At 54.1% G+C, this 21,934-nt stretch overlaps 9 protein-coding genes across 9 annotated transcripts; 3 read left to right on the forward strand and 6 right to left on the reverse strand.

The window, feature by feature from the left end:
- Window positions 1–162: 162 nt before the first annotated feature.
- CKM354_000523500 (uncharacterized protein) lies at window positions 163–1,941 on the forward strand (the record flags this gene model as incomplete). Its single annotated transcript, XM_044800504.1, has 2 exons — window positions 163–889; window positions 1,007–1,941. The coding sequence occupies 2 exons, from the start codon at window positions 163–165 to the stop codon at window positions 1,939–1,941; spliced, it is 1,662 nt and encodes a 553-aa protein (XP_044656439.1).
- A 223-nt stretch (window positions 1,942–2,164) lies between these two features.
- Window positions 2,165–3,482, reverse strand: CKM354_000523600 (uncharacterized protein; the record flags this gene model as incomplete). Its single annotated transcript, XM_044800505.1, has 3 exons — window positions 2,165–2,601; window positions 2,672–2,938; window positions 2,993–3,482. 3 exons carry the CDS (start codon window positions 3,480–3,482, stop codon window positions 2,165–2,167), a joined length of 1,194 nt encoding a protein of 397 aa, XP_044656440.1.
- Window positions 3,483–4,685: 1,203 nt separating this feature from the next.
- On the reverse strand, window positions 4,686–7,613 carry CKM354_000523700 (uncharacterized protein; the record flags this gene model as incomplete). Its single annotated transcript, XM_044800506.1, has 3 exons — window positions 4,686–5,452; window positions 5,502–7,218; window positions 7,305–7,613. 3 exons carry the CDS (start codon window positions 7,611–7,613, stop codon window positions 4,686–4,688), a joined length of 2,793 nt encoding a protein of 930 aa, XP_044656441.1.
- A 479-nt stretch (window positions 7,614–8,092) lies between these two features.
- On the forward strand, window positions 8,093–8,711 carry CKM354_000523800 (uncharacterized protein; the record flags this gene model as incomplete). Its single annotated transcript, XM_044800507.1, has 2 exons — window positions 8,093–8,359; window positions 8,433–8,711. 2 exons carry the CDS (start codon window positions 8,093–8,095, stop codon window positions 8,709–8,711), a joined length of 546 nt encoding a protein of 181 aa, XP_044656442.1.
- Window positions 8,712–8,853: 142 nt separating this feature from the next.
- Window positions 8,854–9,431, reverse strand: CKM354_000523900 (uncharacterized protein; the record flags this gene model as incomplete). Its single annotated transcript, XM_044800508.1, has 2 exons — window positions 8,854–9,190; window positions 9,250–9,431. 2 exons carry the CDS (start codon window positions 9,429–9,431, stop codon window positions 8,854–8,856), a joined length of 519 nt encoding a protein of 172 aa, XP_044656443.1.
- A 1,393-nt stretch (window positions 9,432–10,824) lies between these two features.
- On the forward strand, window positions 10,825–11,307 carry CKM354_000524000 (uncharacterized protein; the record flags this gene model as incomplete). The annotated part of the gene is made up of 1 exon (XM_044800509.1): window positions 10,825–11,307. One exon carries the CDS (start codon window positions 10,825–10,827, stop codon window positions 11,305–11,307), a length of 483 nt encoding a protein of 160 aa, XP_044656444.1.
- A 1,323-nt stretch (window positions 11,308–12,630) lies between these two features.
- CKM354_000524100 (uncharacterized protein) lies at window positions 12,631–13,086 on the reverse strand (the record flags this gene model as incomplete). Its single annotated transcript, XM_044800510.1, has 2 exons — window positions 12,631–12,730; window positions 12,803–13,086. The coding sequence occupies 2 exons, from the start codon at window positions 13,084–13,086 to the stop codon at window positions 12,631–12,633; spliced, it is 384 nt and encodes a 127-aa protein (XP_044656445.1).
- A 663-nt stretch (window positions 13,087–13,749) lies between these two features.
- Window positions 13,750–16,156, reverse strand: CKM354_000524200 (uncharacterized protein; the record flags this gene model as incomplete). The annotated part of the gene is made up of 2 exons (XM_044800511.1): window positions 13,750–15,993; window positions 16,049–16,156. 2 exons carry the CDS (start codon window positions 16,154–16,156, stop codon window positions 13,750–13,752), a joined length of 2,352 nt encoding a protein of 783 aa, XP_044656446.1.
- A 3,754-nt stretch (window positions 16,157–19,910) lies between these two features.
- Window positions 19,911–21,689, reverse strand: CKM354_000524300 (uncharacterized protein; the record flags this gene model as incomplete). The annotated part of the gene is made up of 1 exon (XM_044800512.1): window positions 19,911–21,689. The coding sequence occupies one exon, from the start codon at window positions 21,687–21,689 to the stop codon at window positions 19,911–19,913; it is 1,779 nt and encodes a 592-aa protein (XP_044656447.1).
- Window positions 21,690–21,934: the final 245 nt, after the last annotated feature.

Below are 21,934 nucleotides of genomic sequence, written 5' to 3' on the forward strand. Positions count from 1 at the left end.
AGGGCGGCGAACTTGGCTTCCCCGATAACATTGGAACCGTCCTTTCTCATCACAATCTTTGAATTCTTCTTTTCGTTCATCTTCCCGGGCCATGTTCGCGTCTCCTTGCCGTTGAAGATACAGCATGGCGAATGCAAGAGGAACTGAGCCGTTTCGGATAGCATGGTCAACTCACTCAAGAACAAACTGCAACTCAAGCGACTGAGGACTGCTGGACTTCGGGCAGCTCAAGAGAAAAACACACGTCCGCTGCTTGCATCAAACAATGCAGCGAACAATTACATCAGCTCTTCGATTCTGGGTACCGGACAGGCTGTGACTTCCGTAGAGATCAAGAAGAAATTGCAAGTGGCGAATACCGACCGGACGAGCAGCCAGCCAATCCTCAGTGGTGCTGGAACGGAAAGGAGAGCATTGCCTGTGGTGCCGATCAGTCAGTTACGGCAGAGTATCTCAGCAATACGGGCACGCAATAGACCTACAGGAAAACAACATTTGCCACAAGTACCTCAGATCAAGATCGCCTCTCCGCAAGGTCCCATTGTGAAATCGAAGGCACCGCTTCAGTCCCATCACGTTATCGACCAGGAGCACCGTGCCAAGCACCTACTTGAACGCCGTCAGCGTCGCGCACTTGCGCGACTAAAAGACGATTTCCCCGACAATTATGGGAACGGTGTGCAATTGCAACACATTCTAGGGTTGGAGGCTTCTTCGACGACTCAGGTGAAGAAGAATGTCACGCTCGTGTCGTTGGACTTAGAGTGGGAACGACGAGGGTCCATGGATAGGATCACGGAGATCGGGCTCGCGTGGATGAAGGTTGCAGACATCAATGATGTGGATCCGGGGGTGTGGGCGAGAGGTTGGGGAGAAAAGATGGGCCATGGTATGTTACTTCTCATATTACGTTTCCTGTGTGTGCCAACTTACTGTTCTCCCTCATGGATGTGAGGTGGAACAGCAATTTCAACGGCATTGCAGAGCTGATAGAGCGACATGGCAGTCCACATCGTCACCTCCGCCGCTTCTTACTACAACCCACGCAATTCGACCTCGCTCTTCGGCGAGTCACGCTACATGCACGTCTCCCACGCCAAAAATTTCCTGGTCAAGACTCTCGAATCTTTCATGCCTCCGGCCACAGGGTATCCAAAGTCCCGGGTCGTCCTCGTCGGACAGTCCATCGACTCCGACATCAAACAGCTGAAGGAAGACCCTTGTTTTCAACTGGATTTGGATTCGATAATCGGGAAAGGCTATCAGATGTTCGACACGTATCATTTGGCGAGGCACACGAAGGTGCAAGGGATGAAGTACGAATCTCTCAAGCTAGCGGCAATTGCGTACAGGTTGGGCATCGAGAAGAAGTATCGATTGACAAAGGATGACGGGTCGGTCGATGGTGTTGGCGCTAGATTGGTAGGAGTTCACAATGCTGGGAACGACGCTGCGTATGCTCTGATGGCTCTCCTGCTTTTTGGGCTAAGGTGGCAGGATGTGGTAAAGCGAGAAACGGGAGGAAAAGTCGAGATTGCCGATTTGGTATGGAGAGAAACGGGAAGGGGAGTCAGCGGCAGATGGGCAATTAACGAGGACGTGGTGAAAGGCGTGGTGGAGAAGTATGAGCGAGAGAAGGCAGAGGGCACAGCACAATTGCTTGGAAATGCGGAAGCTGAAAAGGACAAAAGAAGGCTGCAGCTGCAACTCAAGATGGGGCAGAAACCAGCGGCTTGGCAACCGATATGGAAAAGTCGAGATGGGCAATCATGGGGCGGATGGCTGTGGACGATGTATAGGAGGCTGCGAGCGGTCTGCAAGAACTTGTTGAATGGCCAGCCGCGGAGGGAAGAGACAAAGGTGCGGCGATCACCAGCGGCAAGACGGGGAACGGTCAAGCAGAGACGTGCTGCCAAAGACTCCAACGGAGCTGTTACTTGACAACAGCTTGCAAACATGTGCCACGGCAATCTACCAAAACAGCGGTGACACGTGCGATAACCAGCATCTTCTATGCTCGAGACCCGGAGGCCAAGGAGTAACCTGAAGATTTCGAAGAAGCACTTGCGCAACGCTTTTGAAGATATGGATGTCCTGTCTGTGCAAGAGCAGCCTGTCTGAGGGGCTCACTGACATGCCGCACTACCCGAAACACACAGAACGCTCATGCCCATGCGCCAATCAAACTCATGCAGAATGCCCCAAATCCGACCAGACACATCGCACCGACTCTCCTTCGTCCTCTCAACGTCCTCCAGCTGTGATCGCTCAAGAAGTCCTCGCTCAACAAATCCACCAAACTCGTGTACGTCAGGAGACCCGCTGAGAATGCATTGAATGTTCCCACGACCACGAGGCCTGTTGCAGAATCTGGATCGTAGAGATTCCGGGTTGCGATGCCGATGGCTTGGCCTAGAGGTGTGGTGCAGCCGTAGGCGAGAGCCATGAACCAGGGTTGCAGTGCGCGGGGTTTCCAGCCTACGGCCGCGATGCGAGAGCCCAGGGCGAGGCCCTCGAAGGTTTGGTGGAAGGCGATTGCGATGAGAAGAATGACTTGTTCACTTCCCACGGCAACGGCGAGGGCGAGACCGATGAAGATGCCTAAATGTTAGGTTAGCGAGTGTCACTTGCGATGCCAGGTTGCTGCTTCTGCTCAATGTTCTAGACTTACTGTGAAAAAGAATCCCGCACTCGAGAAGTACACACTGCATCAGCAGTTTGTGCCGTTGCTGGGCAGCTTCTTTCTCTTCAGCGAGGGTCATGCTATCTTCGCTGGGACGACGGTCTTCAACATCATCGACACTACGTCCTCGCTTGTTTTCTCCGGTAAGTTGGAAAGTATTCTCATTGAACATCAGACTGCTGCGTCTGCCCACAGTCTTCATAACACTATGAGATCGCCCAGAGCGTGATCGTCCAAACTGTGGGGTGCTTTCAGCTGGCACGCTGTCAACTCCTCGAACGATATTTGGTCTGCAGTTCGCTGGCTCACCTGGTGTGATCTCATCATTGGCCAAAGAATGCCTTCTTGTCGCTTCCGTTGTGCCGTTCGCAACATTCGCGCCTCCATCTCGATCAATTGGCGCCGGTTCTGAAAGGTCATCGTGCCCAGGTCCCGAGCAAAGCGATCTCCCCGGGCTGAAAATCATCTCTGCAATGGTTATCATGAACACTGCCGCGAGCGCAATAGCGCCCGCCAAAGCAGGGTAGTCCTCATTGAAGAATGGTGGCAGACATGGGTCGATCAACGATATGAATGCAGTTGGAATCAAATGCACAAACGCCGTCGCGATGAGGACTCCAGTACCGAAATGTCGGAAGCCAAAGTGCGCCTTGGCTGGGATTCGCAGCTGAGGCACTCTCAATGCCACGATTGGCAGTGCACATGCTCCAGCGGACACTGCCAGGATGATGAAGAGGGCGCCGACGTGCAGGGAGAGGTTGTAGTCCTCCGCACGGGTGCCGGAGCCGCAGGTCGACATTGTGATGGCGCTCTCGCTCCGTGTGATGTTCCCACCGCGAGGTGCTGGTGCGGATGGTATCCTTTGTGCGAGGAACGAATTGAAAGGAATCTGACGTCCTTGGCGTACCAGTTCCTTTAACTTCCACTTCAGAGTGCGCGATGGTTCATTCAGGTCGCAGCTGACGAAAGCCCAAGAAAGATTCTTGCAATAATTCTCTTGTCCTGTGGTCCGTCCATGCAGTGCTGTCGACTAGGCCAGTGATCAGTGCTTATGAACGACGCATGGGCGTCCCTTCTTCCCCGTTCCAATGAATGTCGAGGTCGGTGTGCTGGCATGCGTGCGGTGAGGTCCCCAAAAAACCAGAGAAGCCGCCACAAACTCTGGCCCTTCTCCAGATCTTCATTGCGGCCGCTCGCTCGTACGGTCCTGCCCCTCGGAAGCTACACTTGGCATTTACGCTTGCGACTTGGCGAATTACGAAACAGTGATATGGGAACGGGCAGAACCGGAGCTGCGTGAGGTGTTTTCCAGCCGTTATAGCTGGACGGCTGCCACCAGACCTCCTACCGAGCTTCGATTGGGCAGTCTACGAGTTGCACGTGCAGGAACGTGCTCGTCGTCACAGCTGGCGTCTGAACTGTAATTAAAAAGCAGCGGTCACTTTCTGCATGGAGACCACGCTTATGCCAAGGCGACGGCATCGAAGTGTTCCGCTCGAGCGTTGCAACGGGCCAGACGCCTTTCGTGGACGCCATCACGCTCCTGAACTTTCGTAGAGACGCCACTGTGCACGCTGCCAGCCTGCACGTGGTCCTCGATGCGCGATCGCACTTGTATATGGCGGAAGTAGGACAGGAAGGAAACAGGGTGACGAAGAGACAAGTCTCAAGAAGTGGAGAAACGAGATCGGTGCCAAGGATATCAAGCTAGCATGGCAAAACGGCACAACATACACGTGTCGTGCAGGGTAGTGGCAGAAGATGGACGAACAGTTGGCTCAGCATCCGAAACGTTCGATCGTCTCGATCAACGTGAAATTTGGTATCTCAGCCATTTCCCCTCTGAATACCTGCCTGAAGCCCGCCTCCGTTTCTCATGGGGTATACAACAAAAAAGCATCCGAAAAAAAGACTCCTCCGCGGGAAATGCTTCAGCATCGCGCAAACTCCGTCCACAACTTCACAATTCGAAGTCATGCTGCAGGACGCCGCTACAGCTTTATCAGCCCTGTCCATTGTTCCCGCCACTATAATGTAGTAGAGGCCAAGGAGCCTGCACGCCATCAGCGTGAGGCAAATGCATGTGGCTCATCTGAGCTGCTGCGACCATGTCCGTTCCGTCTGTGTGTTTTCCCCCGCCGAGAGCCATAAGACTAGCAGCAGAATTCATATATTCATGGCCGCCCAAGTTCGGGATCGAGTCTGCAAAGTGTCTCCATGCCGCTGGTCCAGCTTGTGGGTGTGTTTGATCATTCATTCCTGCTGTGGTGGGCGTGTGATGGTAGCCATTGGTCTCCGCGCTGCTGACCGCCTGATATGCTGCCATGAAGTTGTTGGCACTGACCTGTTGTGCTTGCTGTGCCATCGATGTTGCTTGAAGAAGCTGGTCTTCAATATTTGGCTTGCTGTCTTCTGCATATGCTGACTGACTGTAGCCGTTAATGCTCGCTTGTGGGTACACGCCATTCTCATGCGCGGACGGGTACGTGTATTGTCCAGCTTGTGAGTAAGCGTGGCTTTGATCTGCATGTGCATGTGCGTTGGCATAAGCTCGGCTCGCTGTGCTACTCAGATCTTCGCTGCTATGTCCATTTGTGTACCGCTGCTGTTCGCTATAGCCATTCGTGTATGCTTGGGCATGTGGCTCGGTAGGAGAAGACGTGGCCGGTAGCGCCGCTGAAGCCGTTTTGGCAGCGAGATGCCGCTGAATATTGCCGAGGGAGAAGTCGATAATGGTGCGAATAGCTGCTTGTAGCCGCGAGCTCAGGCCTACCAAAACGTTAGTACGTGTCTTTAGAAGCTCAGCGCGCATACTTACCCAGAAGATTCGCCACTTCTGCCATGATCTCCATCCATGCGTCCATGTCTTGTCGCAAAGTCTGCAGATCTGCTGTAGTCATCTGCTCTCTGCGCTCAGTGTGCGCGAAAAGTGTGGTGAAGATGGCTGCCAAGAAGTTCGTGGTAGAGTACCAGGTCGTGTCCAACGAGTTGAGCGTCTTCAAAGCAGTCGCGACATGAAGCAGCTTCTTGCTCCAGTGCAGACAGGTGTCGAGGTTGCTTGTCATGAATTGCGCTGATGCCGACCGGCACAGTGCTGGATGGTGGAGTAGAAGTTGACATTCTGCGACGCCCATGTCCAGATAATACGCAGAGACGCGATCTTCGTCTCGCGTTTGCGGGCCTCCGCGGAACTCAGGCGGAAGCTGATCGTGAAATGTTTCCAACTCCTTTTCCAGGTGACGCACGTTCATCTCGTACTGTCCAGTCGATTTTATCGAGTAGATCGTGGAGTAGACCTGCAACATGATCCTCAGAAGCTTGAAACCCTCAATCGCCGCGCGAAAGGAACAGTCTTTCCATTTGGTCGAGTTCTCTTCAGGCAGATTGTCGGGGATTGCTTCCGGCATTTCGATGTCAAAGTCCTCCAAGCGCAATGGCATCGGGCGGCCCAGCTTTCCACTGATGTGCACGTGGAAGATTAGGAGTGACCAGAATGTTCGCTTTCGCATCTCCAGATGGTGTGGATCCTGGTCCACGCCTGAGTTCGGCCACGCTTTGGCAGAACGATGGAGCCCAGATTCCACAGCCAAGCCCAGTACCAGATTCGTGAACATCCATGCTGCTCCTGGTTTGGGCTGGTTCCGCAGCTGGGAGCAGATCAAAGCCAATGCTTGGATGTCTGCGAGAGTGTGGCCTGTGATGAGGTCGGGTATCAGACTGCACGCGTAGTGATAGTGGCTCATGGAGTCCTGACGCGCTTGCTCGTTGGAATTGCGCGCCGCGAACTGGAAGTTGAGCGTGGCCAGGACCATGTGCACCATGACATTCTCTGCCGGCTTGGGCTGATAGTGCTCATGGTGGATCTTGTAGAGAAGCGCGATGAAGTCGGGTTTGTGCAGGACCGGGATGAATTGTCCGATCGATCGGAAGTACCATTCGGCGTACACTTTGCACTGCTCGTAGGCGGGAAGTTCTGGTCGGAAGACCTGGTGTCGCCCGAATGCGTGACTGAGGAATGTGCGATAGGACATGGCACTGAAGGCAGGATCCGAATCGGCGGGCATGAACTCGGCCAGGTCGATCTTGGTGCCGAACAGGGCGAGCGATGTGCCCTCGATGGGACTCAGCCAGCTGTTTTCCGACGACACGCCCAGGTAGTTGTCGCCAATGCATCCTGAGCGGAAGTCGGGCAGGAGGGAGCCCTGGGGTGTCTGCCGCTCGTTGCGTATCTGTGGACTGACCGACAGCGCGTTCTGTCCTGAATATGACCCCGTCCACTCTGCATGCTGGCCCCAATACTGTCCGTGTGAATTCTGTGCCGACGGCGCTGCCTTGGGCTCGACTCCACTGTCCCGCAGTTGCTGTTGCAGCTCGGCAATGTACATCTTCATCGTGGTATTCTCATGTTCGATGTTCTCGGTGTGGCCACGCGATGTCGCGCGACCCGTGATGCGATCGGTCGTCTTGCATTCGGTGTTGTTCTGGATGCATGGCGAGCAGCCTCCGGGGCGCGCATCGCAGCGAATCTTGCGCACCTGGTGGACGCAGCATGGATCAATATATATCATCCGACGAGCACGGCGATAGACTCAAAGTCACCCGGGTGAGAGTGGTCGCATACCTTACAGCGGTCGCAGGCCTGGCCTGTCCGCGATGAACCCGCCGACTTCTTCTTGGAACTACTGGGCGGCGGAACACCGCTGGACGCGGCCGCAAAGTCGTCATGCTGGTGGCCAGTGCCGTTCAGGGCGGCGTGATTAGTCGTAGCCGTGGACGTGGTGCTGCTGCCGGTGCCATTGGAGTGGCCCTCCGTCCGCGGGACTTTGCTGGCAGGCTGCGGCGTGCTGTGCGAGTTGCTGCCGCTGCTGGCCCCTCCACTGCCACCGTCGTCGGAGTCTCCCGGCCGCTTGAGCGTGCTCGACGAAGACATGCTCCGGGCGCGGTGGAAGTTGCCGATCTATGGGCGTGGTTCAGAGCCTCGTATAGGGAAGCGAGCCCTTCACAACGCGGAGCCAGAGATGCCCGAGCCAAATTGTGCGTTGCAGAGACGCAGCAGTCGGGGTGGATATGCTCTGCTATGCTTATGCTGCCCCGACTCGCCCTTCCAAGCCGTAGCCCATCCTCCTCTGCGCCGCTTTCTTGCCTGCTGCGTGCCCATTACGGCGCGGCGTCGATTCTGGCCGCCAAAACAAACACGCTGCTCGGCCGGTCCAGATCGCTGAGCACTCGCTGCGCTAGGGCCCGAATGGGAGCTCTGCCGTGTGGCCCTCACGATTGATTGGAACTGCTCTTTCTCTGCACACGCGAGCCGCACCTTATCCCACAACCAGTGTTACCAGTCCATGCCGTCCAAGAGCACCGCCCGCATCGAGACTCTTGCCATTCCAATCCAGCCTGCAGCACTCCAACATGGAGACCATACAGCTGCCTCACCTGCCCAACCACCCGCTGCACGTGGTCTTGTTCACCGATGTGCACAACGCCTCATTCCTGCGCCAGCAGCTGCTCGACGGCAATACCGACTTTCAGTATGCATTTCTCGATGCGTCAGTCCTGCTCTCCAGAACTCACGTGCTCTCGGCGTGCTGGAGAGCCATCAACGACCAGCTCGAGGGCCGCATGAAGAGTCACAATGTGCACTCGGAAATCGTCTTTGCCATGTCACCAAACAACAATGTAAGTGAGGCAATGCATGATTGATGATATATACCATGTTAGCACATTATCATGCTCACGCTCACTTTGCAAGATCGGAGAGTCGTTCCGCAGATTCGGCGTGCAGGACAGCAGCAGTAACATCGTTGCCATCAAAGTTGGCGGCGAAAGGTCCAGCGTTGAGGAGCACCTCGTGCAAAACGTCCAAGGCAAGCCCACGACACTCTCAGACGACAGCCTAGCCACCATGCACGATCCCGCCAGGATTCGCAAGATCTATCGCCTAGACGCGCCCAAGAAAGGCGAAGCACTGCAATTGGGGAAGGAAGCTGAAGCTTTCATCATTGGCAGTATGGCGTTGAAAGGCTCATGAAAGTGCACGCCAACTTCCCCGCTCGAGCAAAATCGGGCCTTAGAGCAGTCTAATAAGGTATGCCTTCACAGCCACAACCTTCGCGCTATTTTCCCTTCATTCCAAAGTCCTAGCGCGCCGAGACAACTGCAACACCAACCACTCAAACGCTCCTCGCGGCTGCTGTAGAGACATCGACATCCTGCTCATTTGTGCCTCCACTAACTCCCACCGAGCCAATCCAATAGCCCTCGGAGTCGACAATTGGCTGGCCGCCCCCGAAGACGACCAGTCCGCCATTCGTCTGCTCAATGCCATACACATCGCCGCCTGGCTGAGATCGAGTGTACAGCGCATTTGAGGGGTAAAGCCCATTGAACAACGACACGGTCTTGGCTTTCTTGATGCTGATATCCATGCTGCTCAAGAAGGCATTGTCCATTCGTAAGAAGGCGACCAATTGCGCTGAAGGGTCGAGCACGGCGATGCTATTCGGCACTCTGCACGAATAGCGATCAGCTTATGACCACGACACGGAGCGAGTGCGGGAGGATAATACCCGATGGCCATAGACTGTTGCACGCCAGCCTCAATCACAGCCTGTGCTTGCGCAGCATTGATATATCTCCTTTGCGAAGGCACAGTGCCCCAGCCTTGAGTTAAGGTACGGTTGACTGTCTCACGTCCGCATCCTAGGCCATGCAAACTTGCTAGTGCAGTCAACAATAAGAACTTGCGCATATCGGCAGAGACGATGTGAGTCGGGATGCCGCAGAAATCAATGATGGGTTTGAAGAAAGACGCCGCCCGCGGAGTACGACTGAGTGTATATGTCCGTCCGCATGTCACCACCAGCAATTCAAGCTCTTTCAAATACGCTGACAAGCACCGAGATCAGACGCTTCTTGATCCTTTTCAACAGCATCCACGCTCGGCCGAGGGAGGAGGCGCTCTTCCACTGGAGGCCATCCCTCGTTACAGCGTGCGTCGCGGCCCTATGTGAATCGAGCGGGTGGAGCTTGGTCAGGCTGGATCCAGACGGACTTCGGCCGAGCAGGCAGATGGTTTGGATGTTCACGCGGCTGGAAGCAGATGTCCGCAGTAGAATATGAGACACCAGTCTTCGCGACCGGTCGTGATGTCAGTCATCATTTAAGCGTTTGTCTCATTTTCCAAAGCAATTGCCCTTTGCCATCTCTTGCGCATTTTGTGTTCAAGGCCATCCTGGTTCCAGCATAGAGGAACGATGCCCCGCGTGTGCAACCACAATATCCCACCGCTTTCGCCGATGAGCTGCGACCCGCGACCCAGGAGCCTGGGCCTTCCAGCGACACTTCACTCTTTCCGTCCCCACCTCTTCCTGGTCTCACCCGTATTACTTGCAAATACCACACTGACTATCAAGACATGGAATGGGCGTCGACCTCCATTTGCGAGCACTCTCGAAATAGCAGCAGCGATATTGTGCTGTCCTTTCATTCGACGAGAGGTCTGCAATGGATCTGGACCTCGGGGCTGAGAGCTCTGCTTCTGGAAAGAGGCGTCTGGCGTAGCCTCGTAGGATGGGGATACTTTGGCGCACGCATTCGCGTGATGCAGTCGGCGCACAGCAACAGGCTTGAAGAGCGCAATCTACAGTCGCAATGGACACTCATGCCGCACACGCTATGCACAGCACTTCAGAATGTCTCTTCCATGTTCCACGACGATCAAAGACATATTGCGGCGGAATAATACAGTGTCTCAATGAGCGGAAGCAAGGCTGAGCTGGCAAGGCTGACAATTTAGACTTTCAAGGAATCAATCTTGCGCCTCCACGAACACTGTTATGCACGTCTTAGTGCTGTCTTTGCCATGCAGGCTGGCTTACGGCAGCTTTTCTATTGGGGAGCTATGTCTTGCCCGGGGTGGGGTGGCATGATAGGATTGCGGTGAGTGTGTGACTACTTGTATGGCGCTCTGGCCGCTGCTCTGCAGAAGAGGAAGGTCCGTTTGGTTCCAGCGTCACACTCCAATTGATCTACGAGCAGGACAGAATCGAGAGAAACTTATCACGACGAGCTTTCGACGCAAATAGTACCGTTATCCCAAGCGAGCTACAGCCGACAATCTTCCAAGAAATCCCATCGGAACGATGCGATCTCCACTGTGCAAAGCAGCAGCACTGCTGACATTCATCTTCGCCACTCCAATCGCGGCCGACTTCTTCGTTTCCAACACATCCGTCTGCATGGGCGCCTTCCCACTCAAGCGCTGCGCTCGCGGTCCCAAGGTCCTTTCGAACATTTCCAACACAACCAAAGAAGCTCCCTACACCTGCTCGCATCTCATCCACGCCGAAGACAACAATTACATCCACAACGGAACCATGGCGCCTTTCACTGGCGATCTTTTCGTGAGCTCTGCCGCGGGGATTTGTGGATCTGGACAGCTGGATTTTGTTAAAGTTGGAAATGATGGAGGGTATACGGTGAATGATAAGGATGGAGCGCATGTGGGGGATTGTGTTCCCGAGAAGAATATCACGAAGCCGGAGTGGGAAGTGAGATGTAATCAGTGGGTGGGGATGCTGTTCTTTGCTACTGCGTTCAAGTGCACGAGCAGTGTTTGTGGGTGAGGTGGCCCCCGAGGACTGCTTCCGTTGGACGATTCGCGTGTGCGTGGGGCATTTATGTATGCCTGGTGGCCCGCAACCTGGACTGGCCGCAGAGAGTGGTGGTAGCCGGCATCGGCTTCCGGTGGATGCTTCGCATGCGCTTGGGGCATTTCTGGATGCCTGATGGCTCACAGCTGGGCCGTCCCACAGAGAAGGGTGTTAGACAGCACCTGTTTCCACTGGATGATCCTAGCGCAGTCCGGGCGTTTCTGTATGTCTAGTGGCTCGCAGGCTGGACTTCCCGCAGAGAATGGTTTCAGAGAGCACTTGCTTCCGTTGAATGATTCTCATGCGCTCGAGGCAATTCATTATACCTAATGGCTCACGATTGGGGCGTTCTATAGAGAAAGATTTTGAACAGGCCCTGCTTCCGTTGATTGATTCTCGTGCAGTCAGGGCATTTCTGCATGCCTAATGACTTGCAAGCTGGAGTTTCCACAGAGAAGGGTGTCAAGCAGGTCCTGCTTCCGCTGGATGACTCGCGTGCGCTTGGAGCTTGCTGTCTACCCAGTGGCTCGCAGCTTGGCCTTCTCATGGAGAATGAGGACAGTACAGCATGCTTCCATTCCATGGCAGCGCGGCGATTCTTGAGCGTTTGGACTTTCAATGGCTCGAATGTTCAACTTTCTGCGGAGACGAATCAGACTGCAACGCTTGCTCTTCATGCAGGTTAACTCGATGCTGGCCAACGATTAGATACTCGATGGCTTAGAGGTGGCACTTTCTGCTGAGAAGCTTGTCAGTTGGGAACGCCTGCTCCACGTATTAGAAGACCTACCGCTGAGAAGCGTTTGGACATTCGGTGGCATTCAGCTTGCGTTTTTTGTCGAGAATGAGAGTGTGATCGAGATCGACACAGTCGCGGTCACAGACTCGGATGATACCACTGAAAGATGTCTCCTGGCGAAGCGATCATGAGCACCTGGGAAGCAGTCAAGACGTCAGAGCATCTGTAAGTGTGTCACTGCATCGTTCCGCTCTCCAGCCCACGAGACGACCCTCTCAGTGATCGATAGTCAAGGCAGTGAGCTCAGACTTTCGTCGTCAGAGCATCTGTAAGTGTGTCACTGCATCGTTCCGCTCTCCAGCCCACGAGACGACCCTCTCAGTGATCGATAGTCAAGGCAGTGAGCTCAGACTTTCGTCGTCAGTTGGAGAAACGAGTAGAAGAGGGAATTGTCTCAAGGTCACAGAGGAAAAGCGCTCCGCTTGCATTTGAACTTTTGTGGCCGTAGCCGATAGACGCTCCGCAGAAACAAACAACCAGCAAAAAGCAACACCAAATCACGCCGTGGTGGCGTACAGCTCGTCCATCTTCTCCGCCAATCTGTCGCGCTCTGTCCACGACAGGCTGCTTGGAGTCCCGGCGCCGTGGATCAGCCACCTAAATCAGAGAAACACACGTTGTCAGCCTAATGTTCTTTGCCAATTGATCGAATCGAATCGATCTACTTACTTCTCCAGCGTGAAGCGGAACCACATGTCTTCCTCCGCTCCGCAGAGCTTCCTCCGCCACAATGTGTCCCGCAGGACCTTGGCCATCTTCAGGGCGCCGCGGCCCTGGTAAATCCAGGCGCTCCACTCGATGATGTCGCGCAGGTCTTCGTATTCGATGTTGGGGCCGGGGAGGAGTTGGTAGGATCCGGCGACGGTGCGAAGGGTGTGGATCAATTGTTCGCCTTCGCTGACGTTTAAGCCGACGAAGGGGTCGGTCGCGTTGCCGTAGAGAAGAAACGCCATGATGTGGGCGGAAGTGGTTGTGGTGGTGGTTATGGGTTGGCGGTAATGGTGTCGACGACGGCGATGATGGCGAGGAGAGTGGTGTGGTGCGCGCCGGTGGTGGATCGATGTATTGTGGTTGAGACGGTCGTGCGTTGGCGTGTTATGAGAGACCGACACGGGCAAAGGCTGGAATCGTGGTTGTGTTATGAGATGGCGCTGCGGGCAGAGACTGAAATGGTGGTTGTGTCGTCGTGCGGGCAAAGACTGAAATGGTAGTTTTGTGATGAGATGGCGCGACGGGCAAAGACTGAAAAGGTGGTCGTGTCGTCGTTGTGCAGTGGGAGACGTTCAAGGACAGAAGAGTTGCGAGGTGTTTGTGCAACGACGAAAATGCTGCAGCTGCTGAGCAAACGCGCGATGGTCTTCACTTCAGGCAGGGGAACTCGAAATCCCGCCTCAATCCACCAGTCTTCCTCCGCGAATGCTATGAACGGGCGAGCGATACCGCAATTCAGGCCGCGCAGATCGATGGTGACGACGAGCATTGAAACATCCTACTTCACATAGCACTTACACCTGGACGAGAAGGCGCGTCGAGGTTGACTGGAAGTCAATGTAGCGAAACCGTCACAACGCAGCCGCACCGACTTGCGAATGAGTACAATCTCTACATATCTGATGCTACTTCTCGAGCAGCAATTCCGCAGCAGCATAGATGCGCGCCTCAATGATGCCCACCCACTTTTGCAAGTTCTTCTCGTCGTGATCTTCCAAAGACTCCACAAGTCCCGGGAACGTAGCCCCTGCATACCCAGTCCATCTGCCGGGCGCGAACACCACATGCTTGAACCAACTCCTCTGGTCCAGCCCACCAGTATGCAAGAACTGACGGTCCAAGAACTTGTACTTTTTGTTCGTCTTCTTGACCGCTTGATAGATGGCCTTCTTTCTCTTGTCTGAGATTGTCGCATCGCTCAAGTGTTCCTCCAGGCGCGTAGCGGAAGCGTCGAACTCGACGGATGCGTCGTGAAAGTATGACGCAGCTTCATCGAGTTGCTTGAAGGCATCCTTGACCGTTGATAAGTCCCACTGCCGCTCCTCCGCAACTTTCTTCACGCTGTCGAGGTATTTTTGGACTCCAGTGGCGTAATCCGTAGCATTGAACTGCACAATTGGCTCTTCAACAAGCTTCGCTGCGAGCAAGCCGATGATCTTCGCGATCGTGATATGATACTTGAAGCCGGGATCTCCGTAATTGTCCATCCAATAGAAGCTGTCATAGTTGCTGTGATAGTGGTAGACGGCATCATTCGGACCATTTCCGAACCCGATGTCGATGGAAGAGATGCCTGCAAAGTCTTGGAATGCCGTGAAGTCACTACCGGAGCCCATAGTGGAAATGTGGCCATTCCAAGTGTCACGGACAGTCGTGCCTTTGACAGTCTGGTTTGGCGACTGCACCTGGCTTGTCACTTCGTAAATGGCCTTGTTGAGCACAGGTGCCGCGGAGGCTTTGAAGTTGGGTCCTTGAGCACCAACATCAACATTGATGTATGCAACAGTACTTGCCGACAACCATGGCAGATACTCTTCGACCCACTCAGTAGAGCCGATCAAGCCATACTCCTCGCCATCCCATGACGCGAACACAATCGTTCGATGTGGTCTCCAGCCAGCTTCGAGGGCCTTGCCAAAGGAACGGATGACCTCGTTAAGAGCAGCAGAGCCAGAGTTTGGGTCTCCTGCACCGCCAGCAATCCAGGCATCTCGATGGTTACCAATCACAACGACTTCATCTGAGACGGTACCATTGATGACACCAATGGCATTCCACAGGGGAGTCGTCACATAATCTTGCCTGTTGACCAAGTTGATCGTGAGCGACTCCGGTGAGGGACCTATGTTATAGTCGACACCTTTGTAGCCAAGACCACCTCCTTGCCAGTACTTTGAGAAAGATGACGCTTTGGGTCCATGTCCATTGAGCGCCTTCAAGATGGGCAGTGCCTCTTTGTACGAGACTGGGATAGATGGAATGTCCGGGATGTGGCCTTCAACAGACTGGCGGGGCACACCAGGCTTCGAGGGATATCCGATCGTGGTTGGGTCTCCAGGCGCGAAAGACAGGTATTGCACACTGCCTCGTTGGACGCTGCTCGGGTTCCTAGCGGGACCTTCGGGATAAGTCTTGTAGCCATTTTCTTCTGTGATCTCGCCATCGTCGCCAGGGTCACTGTACATAACGACGCCAATTGCACCCAGCTGTGAAGCGCGAGCTACCTTGAGGCCTCTGAAGTTGCGGCCGTACTTCGCGATGATAATCTTGCCTTTCAGATCGATGCCAGCATTGACAAGATCTTCATAGTCATCCCACGTGCCGTAGTTGGCGAAGACGAATTGTCCTGTCACGTCGCCATCCGCTGAGTAACCGTGGAAGACAGGAACTCTGTCTGTGAGGTTTGTGGTTGGATCTTCCTCAAGAACATCTTCCTCTAGCGTAGCCTCGAATGCGACCTCGCCGTCCTTCAGTAGCGCCAATCTGTGGTCCAGCGGGTAGTTGATGTAGACATCGTAGGAGACGACCTCTGCATGATCAATTCCAAACTGCTTCCACAGATCTTTGGTCCACTGTGCCTGGCTTTCGTTCTTCCCTGCCAGATGTGGCCCCGCAGTGTAGTATTGGCTCCATTCTCTTGCCTTCTTTGCGTCCGGCGTCTCCAGCAGCACCTTCTTCAACTCTTGATAGCCAAGGCCATGTGATTGAGGCCATGCTGGATGCGGGAGTTCGGCGGTCGCGAAGTGTTCGGGTTGTGTTCGAGGCTTGCCAGTGAGTATGTCTCCGTTTCCCGTGACAGCGATGCCGAGGAAAACGAGCGCGGCTAGGAGGATGATGGAGCTGATAATCGTGGTACAAATACGCCGCACCTGTTGGTTGCATTCAGCCAAGGTTCTGGTTATCTCTCGGTGCTTCTGAACTTACCCTGGCATGGGGATAACGGTTCCTCTCTTCAGCTACTGGTACCGTTTGGATGAGCGGCGTCCGTTCGCCCGCCATCATGGACCGCTTCTCTAGGTCGCGCTCCGCCATGGTCAGTACAGGTATCCAGTGGCTGATAGGAAGACTTACGCTCAGTTCAATATATCCTCATGCTGGCCGAAGCACGGCCAACGATTGCGCTATAGCTTGGCCGAAGCTATTGCGCATCTTCGCCATACCAAGCGGCCATGACGATTGCGAAGCTTCCTTGACGCCAGCGCGAAGCTCTGGCGGCTTCCCTCTTCAGGCAGGGTACCCACAGTTGCGCCAAGCACATCTGACTTCCTCCCTTCTTTTCGAATGTAACATCTGGCTCCTATGCAATGTGCTCTCAGCGCATCAACTTCTATCATGACTATTGTAAAGGCCATCCCATGTTCGACGAGTCTTGTACTGTCCGAGCCTGGTTGAGGCAACTGGCGTGTTCTCGATAGCATAGCCGGCATGAAATGCCATTGTATGAAGATACCCATCGTGGACGTCCCTGGAACGAGCTAGCCGAAGATACAGCCTTCCAAGATTATTTTCAGACGAAGCGCGGACATTAAGAAGCAAGTCGCCGTCTCAGCTGTCACCATCGGTCGTTGAAGCTTGCAGCATGCGGACTGTTCCTCGCCATTGGAATGAACGAGAGGCACCGGTCAACAGGCGTATCCCCCTTGAGCCGAGGAATTAAAGGCTTGTAGATGTTACCTGCGACCCGAATCCTGAGCCATCCGACGACTGGATTTATCGTTTCCACAACGACCTAAAGATTTGCCTCTGCTTTCAATGTCTCTGCTCTTTCACGCCCGCTTCCCGATCTCTTGCCCGATTCCCACGGAAGCAACTCGTTGCATAGATGATCTATGCTCAAGCCAAGATCGAACGTCGCTCAAAAATTGAGGTTGCGTATTGGCTTCGATTCTAGGCGCGATCGGTTTCACGTTTGGCAGAGTGGAGGGGAGGCACATTGCCTGTCACGGTCTCTGATGCCTTTTCGGCCGAAGTGGGCGGAGGTCGGTGATCGGGATCAGTCAGGCACTGTATGAAGTTAGCATCATTGCGAAGTTTGATCTGCTCTCGCCTCCAATGGGCTGGATTCGGCGCCGGAGCAGATATGGGTCGTATCCTGAAGGGAAAGAAGTCGGGTCCATTGGACGGCGAATGCTCCTGTCCTGTCAATTCTGCTAGACGATTCGGTTCACACGGAGTCATCGATACGCTTTGTAATTTGAACCTCGAGCGAGTTGTCTGGAGAGCCATATTGTCCTTCTCGTAATCGACCAGACTCGCGCAGGATCCGCCCTTCCTCTTTCCGGTATTGCCAATGCCTCCAATGCTACCGCTGACTATGGCTTGTGGGGGCATCAATAGCAGTCACGCGCATGTGCTCGACGGCGTCGTGACAGTGTCGGAGGGCTTTCGTTGATGCTGATTCGCGGAGGCGGTCTCACGAAATGTCGAACTGGGGCTCCGATCGGGGTATGCACATGCGGTGCCATGGCTCAGGGTGCTATTCGAGGGACGATTGGTGTGGAAAAGACTTCGCTGCTCAGATCGCTGGCCATCGTGTGGTTCGTCAGCCCATGTTATCCGCGATAGCAGCGGAGGGTTTCTTTCGATCGGAGGCTGATGTCGCCTTGCTCGTGGAATCGCGAGCTGTCGCTCAGGTCTGCTTGCGCGTACGCGGCGCCACTGCTCAGTGTGTTGTCGTCAGAGAGGTTTCGATTGTAGAAGCGAAGTTGCTGCGCTCAAACCGGTGATTCTGGTGGTGTTCTCCAGCGTGGCCGAGGACTTTCACCAATCGATGCACTGTTCTCCTGACTCCGCTGAGTGTCGAGCCGCGTTTCAAGCCCGGGATTGCGCCCGCGGTGCCATTGTCTAGTGCTGTGTTGGAGAGATGGACAGAGTGTTTGCCAGCACATGTCCCTGATCCGGTGGTGGACTCTCGTCGATCAATGCACTGATGCCGCCTTTCTCACGCATTCACGAGTTGCAGTGCAGGACAGAGTCTGCGCATGCAGTGCCATCGTTCAATGCACTGTCAGAGAGACTGCTGGCGCAAAGCAGAAGTTGCTGCGTTGGATGTGATGGTATTGGTAGTGTTGTGATCATGAATTTTGAACGATCAGTACCACACCACCTCCGTAACTCCGACCCTCAGCGTCAACAGCCAGCTTCAAAGGCAGATCACAAGGCAAAAAGACGAGCATATCGAACCAAACACTTTCCAGCACCGTGGCATAGAGCAAAAAAATCGTCGCGGTCCACATATGAATCTTGGTCCGGGAAGCAAAAAGGATGAACTCGGTGTTCTATGTTACAAGGGAGGGGCGCCTTGTTTGATATGACAGCTCTGTTCAATGTTAACCGACTGCGCCATAACTGCTTTCTCAGAGGCAGGGTCGCGGCTAACCCATCTCTGGTACTCGCATTGGTTGCTGCTAGGTATCTGGGATATATAAATCTCAAACCGAAATCTGGGGTACTTGGGCATATTTTGAAAGCCAGGTCTGCTCGATTCATGTATTGAGTGCAGCTGCAGCCCGCACCACTCCCCAAGCCGCTTAACGGCAAGCAGAGGGCTAAGTCACGGTGCCAAAGGTTCTACATGCACCGCACCATTGCGCAATGGTCGCCGTAAAGGGCCAATACCTTTCAATGGAACCTATCTTGATGAAGTACAGCACCCCTGAAAACATCGCAACGTGTGACAGGCTTATATTGTAAGCCCAGTGAAGCAAGCCACTCTGCTCTTGACAGCAGCCCTTGTTGGATTTGATATCCTCCTCGCACATCACCGTCACCACAATCAGCCCCCGAACGGCTTGCAGTCGCACATCCAAATCGCCATGCACGCTAGTTTGGTTCTGCCTGTAAGGCCGTACACAACTAGAGCACCCTCTCGGTTGCATCAACGCTGGCTGCAAGTAGCGCTGGCCTCCACATCTTCCCATGGAGAAGAGAAAATGGCCAGAGACGGCCCACCAGAAACGCTTAGACAACGTGGTATGCAAGTGCGCCGCCCAGAGCTCAGCAAATGGCAGCCGCGCATTAAGCTCGCCGCACCGGCACTGCAACTCTCCAGAGCGGGCACCAATCCACTGGGTGAATTAGTCGTCCATCCCGACCTCCAGACCGCCACAAACGCAAACACGACGGGGCAACCTGACCGAATGAGACTGCCAAGATGTCCTACGACAAGCGCTCACGCAGTTGCTGGCTGCCGCCACTGGAACAAGAGGAGGGTTTGCCGGAACACACATGAGAAGAAGAGCTTTACGTCAGTGGTAACGATGACCTCAAGACGATTGTTCACATTGGAAGGCTGGACATTTCTCCTGATTTTGAGCGCTGCATCGTACATGCTTCAAACATATTGCTGCCGTTGGCTTTGCCGAAACACGCTGTGAGGCGAGCATTCCAGACCTCCTGGAGCCAAAAGAGCGTCCATCGAGAATTTAAATATCATCCCCTCCTCTGTTTACATCCCCTGGCGTTTCAGAAGTCCATTGCGCAGTGAAAGCAAGGCTAAGCCTCGTCATACTGCGTTGAAGTCGTCTTACTCCAAGAACGTGTACAATATCTCCCCAGTCACTTGATCACCGAATTTCGTATTTTAGACGTTTGCGGGTTCTGACATGCTAGACACGGGGTTGGCATTGTTTGAGGCCAGATGTTCGTATGTCTCTACGACAGATGTCTGGAGAACATCCACACGATTCGTATTCGAACGCAGAAGGCGACGAAAGTTAGGGCTCGGCGAATTGATCAAGCAGCTTCATACTCAAATTTCAACATATGTTCTTACAAGCTCATCAAATTAATTATGCACCCCTCCTCCAACATTCGCCGTCCCCCTCCCGAGTCCACTCTTATACCTCTCCAACGCCCTCGCCCTCGCCTTCGCATGCTCCACACAAGGCTCCGGATACCCATTCTTCTTCGCCTCTTTCGCCGCGCCCCTAGCATAAGGTTCATGCACCGCCTTACCCTTGATACCCCTCAACTCCGGCACCCACTTCCTAATATACTCTCCCTCCGGGTCAAACTTCTCACTCTGCAACAGCGGATTAAAGATCCGAAAATAAGGCTGTGGATCCACACCTGTCGAAGCACTGAACCCCCACCCTCCATTATTACTCGCAAAATCACCATCGATTAGAGTTTCCATGAAATATTTCTCCCCTTGTCGCCAATCGAGGAGAAGATCTTTGGCGAGGAATGAAGCGACGATCATGCGGCAGCGATTGTGCATCCAGCTCATTTCTTTACATTGACGCATTGCAGCATCGACGATAGGGAAGCCGGTCAAACCAGAAGTCCATTTCTCGAAGAGGTTGTCGTCGTATTCCCATTCGACGTTGGAGTATTCGTATTTGAAGGGTTTGGACATGCAGATGTAGGGCCAGTGGGCGAGGACGTGTTTGTAGAAGTCACGCCAGGCGAGTTCGGAAATCCAGGTTTTGATCCCCTCGTTGCCGAGATCGAGTTTGGGAGTGCTGTTTGCTGCGCGGGCGGCGCGGAGGGCGGTGCGAACGGAGAGTGTGCCGGCGGAGAAGTGGACGGAGAGGTTGGAGGTTGATTGTGCGGCGGGGAGGTTGCGTTCGTCTTTGTATGCGGTGACCTTTTGTTTGATGAATCGGGCCAGACGTTCGTGTGCTTCGTGTTCGCCGGGAGGGTAGAGTGATGCCAGACGCTTCCTATCTTCTTCCGCCAGGGCCTTGTTCGCTGGCGTCGGGGGGATCACACTCTCAAATAAATCCTTGAACTTCTCCCTTGCGCTTTTGTCGTTCGCTGCCGGCGGCTCACTCTCCCTCAACAAATACGGATGTTCGTGCACATGTTTCACCCAAGCTCGATACCAAGGCGAATAGACACTATACTGCTTCCCAGCTCCCGTCTTCAATGCTCCGGGCGGAACGACGACATCATCGTGTAAGCACTCGACACTCAGTCCCTTCTCCAAGCCCCTCTGCACCAACTTCGCCTCCCTCCTCAACTCGTCCACCTCATACTCGATGTTGCAAATCAGATGCTTCGCACCCCAAGTCTCACACTTCTCCAGCACTAACCCCACCACATCCTTCCTCTTCTCAACAGTCTCCACAAATAAAGGAATGTCCTTCTCTGCCAACTCCAGCTTCAACACCTCCAAATTCCTCAAATCAAAATCCACGCGTGCACGACTTGTCAAATGCGCCTGGTAATCTTCTGGCGAAACAATAAACATGCAGATCAGATGGATGCCATGCTTCTTGGCGAATTTACTCGCTGCTTCCAGTGAGCGGTTATCTGATTGTCGAAGATCCCGCTTGAACCAGTGGACAACGGATGACCCAGGTGGGATCTTCTCGCGGGCAGATTTGGTGGATGAAAGAGCGGCGTTGAGGACTTCGATTGGACGCGGAATCTCGTTGTCATTGTATTGCGCACATCGTTCGTTGCTCATCTCGGGAGGGTAGAAGTCACGCTGGATGATGCCATGTTTTTCGGCCAGGGGAATGGCATTGTCTTCGTCTTCGGTTTTCAGTTTCTTCTTGCTCGGGGAAGGACCTGCGGGGCGCACAGGCGATGTCGCTCTGCGTTTGATGGCAGGCATTTTCGTGACAGCGTGAGATCTTCTTGCTTGCTGGACGAGTATAGCTGCTGGCCGAGCGAAGAGTGCAGCTTGTAGTGACTTTGGTGTGAATTTCATTCAACTTTCCTAGAAGTTCTTGAACCACGCGGTCATCGCGTTCCAGATGTTGTGCGATGGAGAACAAGTCGCGACAAAGAAATCTAGATCGTTGTTTCGGTGGAGAGGACTGGAAGACGTCAGCGGTGGCCCGAGCTCCTGGAAACGAG

This window comes from Cercospora kikuchii, assembly GCF_019650295.1.
Source record: "Cercospora kikuchii DNA, contig_00003, whole genome shotgun sequence".
NCBI classification, from domain to species: Eukaryota; Fungi; Ascomycota; class Dothideomycetes; order Mycosphaerellales; family Mycosphaerellaceae; genus Cercospora; species Cercospora kikuchii.